Genomic DNA, 6,940 nt, shown 5'->3' on the forward strand with positions numbered 1-6,940 from the left:
TCCAAGTTAAGGACAGATTAATTCCATTTATCGTGCTTAGGAGAAATAATGCCTGATGTTCCATGGAAAATATATACTGTGCTAATGCCACAGACTATTCAAGCTGTGGCAGAACAGTTTCTGCATTTAAAATAAGATTTTAAATCTGCAATGTTAGCTGTCTATATGAGTTGTCAGTCCAATAGCTCTATACAGTATGTTTAAGTTTCATTGTGGAAAGTCATAAGGTAGTTTTAAACCCCAAAACCTTGGATGTCTGTTAGCCTTTCTGTTGTATGATATTTACATCTTTCCTTATAATAGTTATCCTACTCAAGATAAATAAAATCATACTTAAGAGTCTGTAAATCTTCTAAATGAAAGAATCTTTTAGATCCCTATCTCAAATACAGATGTGGATTTTGGGACCTTCCCAGCAAATTGTTCAGTCTAATGTAAAAACCCTGAGGAAAGTGATTGGAGACAATAACAAACCAGTAAGGTCCCTATGGTCAGATCAAAAGCAGTTCTGAGCTTCTGATTGCCACAGATGCTCAGAAGTGCATAGAACAGGAAAGTAAGAGGCAAGTCAGGTTTACTTCCAGTTCTTGTTTATTTGAGGAGCTTAGAAGAGAAAACAACGGCAGCCTATTTCCCTTCTATTTGTGTAACATCTATTATCTGATGAAAGGAACAATGTTTGTTACCAGAGGGTTTCCATATCACTAGAATACTGTCAATTCACATCTCCATCTGATGGTCACCCGGACAGCTGTCCTAAATCCATATAGGCCTGTTCACCTAGATTTGGCCACACGCTTGAATTTCATAGCTGCATCTTATAAGCAGCATCTAATGAGATTCATTTTATTTCCAGGGAAAATAAATGAAGATTGTCCACTTGCATTTTAGAGGGAATGCCCGTCAACATCATTCAGCTGCTTAGTCACGAGAGTTGATCTGAATCTCCTACAGAAATTTCAGGTAACTAAGAGGCATTGATTGTGGAAATCAAAGATGCATTATTCTTAAACTGAAAGCAGATGTCTTCAAAATGTATAAAGTAGTGTTTCTGTTGTTGTTGTTTGTTTATTTGCTTTTAACATATCTTTACCTAGCATCAGAAGCTCAAAATTTGGAACTCTCTTTTAAGAATTACTAGAGTGACACAGATTTTTATCTTGAGTAAGATCAAGAAACATAGCTCAACTGATTCTGCTACAGCTATGTCACTTTAACATGCTAAAGAAAGCATTCTAAAATTGTTTTCATGGAAGGTATATAAGAACGTTTTCCATTTTTCTTTATTTTTGTAATGCTCACTCTCCATTTCAATGACAATAAGAAAGGTTATCAGAAGTGTCCATTGGACATGGAAATAGGACATTAATTCACCTTTAAATTCACATTTATTGTATGATTAAGCAGTTTATCTTTGAATTCAAAGGATCCTTACTATCCTGAAAGTGTTCAAAATTCTCGTTTTTTCTTCTTTTGAAACCTAAATTCATCAGTGGCTCCATCTCACACTTGTTTTGCTTCTCAGTTCATGTTAGAAAACCCAGTGGCTAAAAATTGATGTCGAGTAATTTAAGTCAACAGCAACAGACTAAGGGAACATGAAGTCCTACTGATTAACTGGCTGCTTCTCAGTGAAAAAAAAAAAAAAAGGAATATTAGTGGTTTGATTCACCACAGCACTGGGTGTGTTACTGTCTCTGCAGTGGAAATTTCTGACATGAGAAGAGAAAAATCCCAGAGGAGTCTAATAATGAAACAGACTGCAACATTTCCGCAAAAGAGATGTCAAGTAAATGCAAACAATTAACAATCAATGATTCTATGAGCTTTTGTACTGCGCAATCAAATTCTGGTTTTTTTCCACGTCAATGAGGAAAAAGCTGGACATATCTTCAAGTCCTTCCCCAGTAGTGTCCAGAAAGATGCAAGACAAATTGTTGAATGCCAGAATTAGAGCCTAGGATTAAGTGAGAAGAACAAGAGACTGGCTCACAATAGAGTTGTGTGTATTGTTCTTAGTTTGATGATTTGCTATGTGCTGTGGTTTGTTGACAAGATCCCCATATAAGGATACATTTCTGCCTCCAAAGAACATCTTGTGCCTTGAGATTACCTAGTGTAGTCTGGTGAAGTGTCCTCCCTGTATGTAACAAAGGTTGAGCCTGGAGAACGCAGAATTAATGTCCATTTTCTCCTCTGTGGTAGTCTAATTTCTTCTCTTTCTCTGTGCATCAGTTTACTATCAAGGATGGAAAGAAAACACGAAGCTGCCATGAGTGGCACAGTATTACATTAATAATCCGTCTGCATTGCACACACAGTGGTACAACTGAGGGTAATGAGCCAGTGTGGATGATGAAGCAGACGGTAAAGAGCTTCACCCTTTATGCTTTATTAGGGTTCTCTATAGATATTTTCCCTGATTATCTCTTCCTCCATTAACAGAAGATAGACAGAGGGCACTTGGTTTTGCATTGTAGGGCATTAATTTTACTCCGAGTGTGTTTTTCCTGCAGTTAGGCTCTTTGAGCTAGGCTCTTCTCTGCTATGGTAGTCTGATTTCTTCTCTTTCTCTGTGCATCAGTTTCTCCTTCAAGGCAGTAAGAAAACACCAAGCTACCATGGATGACTGCATGGATTATCCATCTGCATCACACGCACAGTGGCATTCCTTGGGTAATGAGCCAGTGTGACTAATGAAGCAGACGGTAATGAGCTTCACCCTTTATTCTTTCATTAGTGTTCTCTATGGGTATCTTTGCTGCTTATTATCCTTTCCTCCATTAAAAGACAATAAGCAAAGGATATGCATTTGGTTCTGCTTTGTTTTGCTTTGGTTTTACTTTCTTTGCATTGTGAACGTTTTGACTGCCAGATGGGTTTCCCAAGACTCTTTGCTTCAGCGACTAATTGGCTGAAGCACCCTGATTTCAGTGTACTGACTAGCCCTCTGGCACTCTATCCGTTTGATTCTTCCCAGATGAAGCCAACTGAAGGACGAGAACTAGAAAATCACACCCTTCTGACAGAATTTGTCCTCTCTGGATTGTCCAGCCACCCAGAACTGCAGAGCTTGCTGTTCTTCACGTTCTGCTTGATTTACACCTTCACCATCACTGGGAACCTTCTCATCTTCCTGGTCACATTGCATCCCACCCTCCATATGCCCATGTACTTCTTCCTCCGGGTCCTTTCCTTCCTGGATATTTCCACAGCATCCATAGTTGTCCCCAAGATGCTGGTAAACTTCCGGTCAGAGGACAGGAAAATTTCCTATGTGGGCTGTGCCACACAACTCTACTTTGTGATTTTCTTGGGGGCCACTGAATGCTACATTTTGGCAGCTATGGCCTATGACCGGTACGTGGCCATATGCAACCCCCTTAGATATGCCATCATAATGAACAGAAGAGCTAGTCTTTCCCTAGTCTTGCTGTCATATTGCAGTGGTAATGTAGTGTCTGTGGTACAGACAGCTTGGGTGTTCACACTGCCGTTTTGTGGGCCCAGCAAGATTAACTACTGCTTCTGTGATATTCCTCCACTCATTGTGCTCTCTTGCACTGACACCTCCATGTATGAAAAGCAGATAGTTACAGCCACGGTGCTAGTCATCTTTACACCGTTTTGTCTTATCCTGGTATCCTATGCCTGCATCATCTCCAGCATCCTCAAGATTTCCTCTGCAGAGGGCAGACGTAAGACCTTCTCCACCTGTTCTTCACATCTTATTGTTATAACGCTTTATTATGGCAGTGGGACTTTGATTTACTTACGGCCTAAGTCCGGTAATTCACAGGACACTAAGAAAGTCTTAGCTCTCATATATACAGCTATAATCCCCACACTAAATCCCCTGATTTACAGCCTGAGGAATAAGGAAGTGAAAGCAGTGCTAATCAGAATAATGTCTGAGCTGATGAAGAAATGAATCTTTTCTTGTACATGAATGTGGTGCTTAAATGTGCTATGTCTGCTTAGGTCATTGTGTAAGGCTTGCTAAACAGCTAGAAACACAAGGACATTTTATAGTTCTGAATATTTTGTCTTTATTCATGTAATCAATCAGTGCTAAACAATTTAGAATTTTCATTTCTTTTTTGTCCTCTTGAGGAAGTAGTTTATAATAGACATTTCTTTTAGACTGAAGCAATCAAAAGCTACCCCACTTGCCATGTCTTATTCAGGCACTCGGTTCTGAAGATGTTACTTTCACTATGGGAGCTTCAGCTTCTTCTCACTTAAGAAATATTCTTCTACAGTGAGTGTTTTGTGTTAAGCATATTCAAATTGATGGTGCGTAGATGGGTTGCTTTTTATCTTTTTTGTATATGATATATGATATTCCATTCCTTCCAGCACAAAAGAAACCTACAGAATGGAAGTGATGAATAAGTTACTTCCCTTGTTTTAGAGACTTCTTTTTTTTTTTTGAAGGTGTTGGGAACGCAACGGAAAGGAAAGGTAGAATCACAGAATGTCTTGGGTTGGAAGGGACTTTAAAGATCATCCAGTTCAAATCCCCCTACCGTGGGCTGTTTGCCACCCACCAAATCAGACTGCCCCGGGCTCCGGGATGAAGAAATAATATCCACTGATAACAGCTTTGGGCAAGTGTTTACCTTTCCCAAACCATTCATTGTGGAGTGTATGCATGTAAGTCACTAGCAAGCTTCAAGCTGAAGTGCTGTCCAGTAGGAGACCCTGGGTCTGCTCTCAGACAGGCAGGGGGTCCGTGCTGGGGAACCCACAACTGCAAGGTGCAAGTGGAATGAAAGTATGGGTGCTGTCTGTTTGGTGTCTACAACTAGACAGTAACAGTTGCTGGGTTTGGGGAGGGTTACCAGGCAGACACAGAGCCTGTGTGAGGCATCCAGGGGGGCACATGCATGTGAGGGGCCCATGGCAAGAATGTGTGCTTGCAGCGAGAAACAAGCTGGCAAGTAGGGGATGTGTGGGGAGGGTTACAGGCTGAGATCCAGACAGGGGTACAGGGCAAACAAGAGGTGCTCTGCCAGTGCTTGGAGGACCCATGAATGTGCGTGTGCTCATGAACCCCAACAGTGTCGTGCGTGTACCCGCATGAGTGATCTGTCTCTGCCAGACCCAGACAAGGAAGAGGGCTGTGAGGAAAAGGTTAATTGCTTCCCTCTGCTCAGCAAGGGAAGAGTTAACTGTTCTGACTGGAAGCTCAAAAAAATCAATTTGTCTCTGCACAGAGCTGTAGACATTGGCCTGAGCACTTCCACCGGATGTATCAGGAGCAACAAACTGATTATGTGACAAGAACAAACTTTAGCTTCAGAGCAGAGCAAGGTCTCAGGGAGACATAATAGAAGACCGAGGCCAGCGTAAGACCCACACATGTCCCTCTCACTGGAAGCTCCGGTTTGCAGACTCAGGTCAGGTGTAACAATATGACTGCATGTACTTACATAGCATTTTGTTGCAAACTGTACATAAGCTTCAGTGAATTTTAATAGTCATCTCTGGAGGTGGGGGTCTCATGATCATAACTAAACTTAAGTAAAACTGAGCCTTTTGTTAATACACCTCCAGTGATAAATTTGTAAGCAGACTTCTACCACATTTTGTGGGCACTTAAGTGCTAGTAAAGCCTTGGGTTAATTGGAACAATGGGTCTGAAAAGACATCAGCAGACCACAGGAGGTATAAGTGGCTCCAGCTACAGGCCTAGTGACTGGAATCTGCAGTCTGAGGGATTATCAAAAGTTTAGAATATTATGAAGAAGACTTTCTGCAAGTAAGAGATCACTTCCAAGTATGAAGCCGATGAACTTTGTTATAGAGCATGAAAGAAACCAGAGAGAATCAATCAGGCCGAGGCTGAACTCCAAAAGCTGAACTTCCAAGACTAGGAAGCATCAAGCAGGAAAAGGAAATGCAGAGTTTCAGGCAAGTATTCTCTATTTATAGAGTTTTGATGCTGTGGAGTAGTAGGTCTGAGTAGTACAATGAAAACTGTGATCTTCTGGAGGAAAATAGATGTCACTTAGCTCTGCAAATAATGTATCTGACCAAAATCTCTCTCCCCGTCACTGGACAAACTCACATCATCTTGTTTGTGGCTGAGTGGCTGAAGTGGCTGAAGCTGGTATGGTTACCAGTGGCCCAGGGAGCGCACGTGTCCAAGGACCTCAGTGTGACCATAATCCAGAAGAACATGACAATTCCTTTCAAGGAGCTGGGATTCTTCTAAAGACAGTTAACGATTCTGCCCTAACAGGCAACAATTTGAGCATGGGAAAAAGATCAGGTGGCAGTTTAGGTGTTGTCCTGCATGTCCTGTGTGTGTGCATCTGCCTGTTTCAGGGAGATATGCTCAGTGTTCTTATAAATAGAATTTGCAGACAGAAAAGCAGCAGTTGTTAGCCCGCAGTGAACACCAACCACCAGACTCACTCAACCCAGTTTGAATTCCGTATGCAAGCTTTATTTAGCTGGCTGGCGACGGGTCACCTCGCACTTTGCAGTGCTCGGGGGCCCGTGCCGACTCGATGAAAAGATTTAGCTTGTAAAGACTGGAACAATTTTTGTTACACTGTGCAGCAGTGTTATCTAGATTCACAAGGTTTGCAGTTTTGCAAGTCTATTTTGTGAGCCGAATCTAGCTGAACTGTTCTTCCTCCCCCCACCCTCACAGAAGCCATTCCCTCCACAGGGACCGGTATCTGCGTGATAGCGCTGATCCTGTTTGCCGAGAGTCATCTGGTTCCTTCCTGGGTGATGCATCCCAGATACTGCTCCTCCTTCTGGCAGATTTGAGCCTTGTTGGCTGAAACTCAGGGTGTTGGTTCTGATATTCAACCAGGTCCTTGTGGGGTATTTCATCAAAAATCGTCGGGGAGTTTTTTTGAAGCCTTGTGGCAACCGAGTCCAGGTTAGCTGTCCCAAATACCCCCCAGAAGGATCAGTCCAT

At 42.0% G+C, this 6,940-nt stretch overlaps 1 protein-coding gene across 1 annotated transcript; it reads left to right on the plus strand.

Moving 5' to 3' along the window:
* The first annotated feature begins 851 nt into the window (after window positions 1–851).
* On the plus strand, window positions 852–6,934 carry LOC110392083 (olfactory receptor 10A7-like). The gene is made up of 2 exons (XM_021384039.1): window positions 852–963; window positions 2,585–6,934. The coding sequence occupies exon 2, from the start codon at window positions 2,807–2,809 to the stop codon at window positions 3,929–3,931; it is 1,125 nt and encodes a 374-aa protein (XP_021239714.1). The 5' UTR covers window positions 852–963; window positions 2,585–2,806; the 3' UTR covers window positions 3,932–6,934.
* The last annotated feature ends 6 nt before the right edge of the window (window positions 6,935–6,940 follow it).

Source organism: Numida meleagris, unplaced genomic scaffold (genome assembly GCF_002078875.1).
Source record: "Numida meleagris isolate 19003 breed g44 Domestic line unplaced genomic scaffold, NumMel1.0 unplaced_Scaffold944, whole genome shotgun sequence".
Taxonomy (NCBI): domain Eukaryota; kingdom Metazoa; phylum Chordata; class Aves; order Galliformes; family Numididae; genus Numida; species Numida meleagris.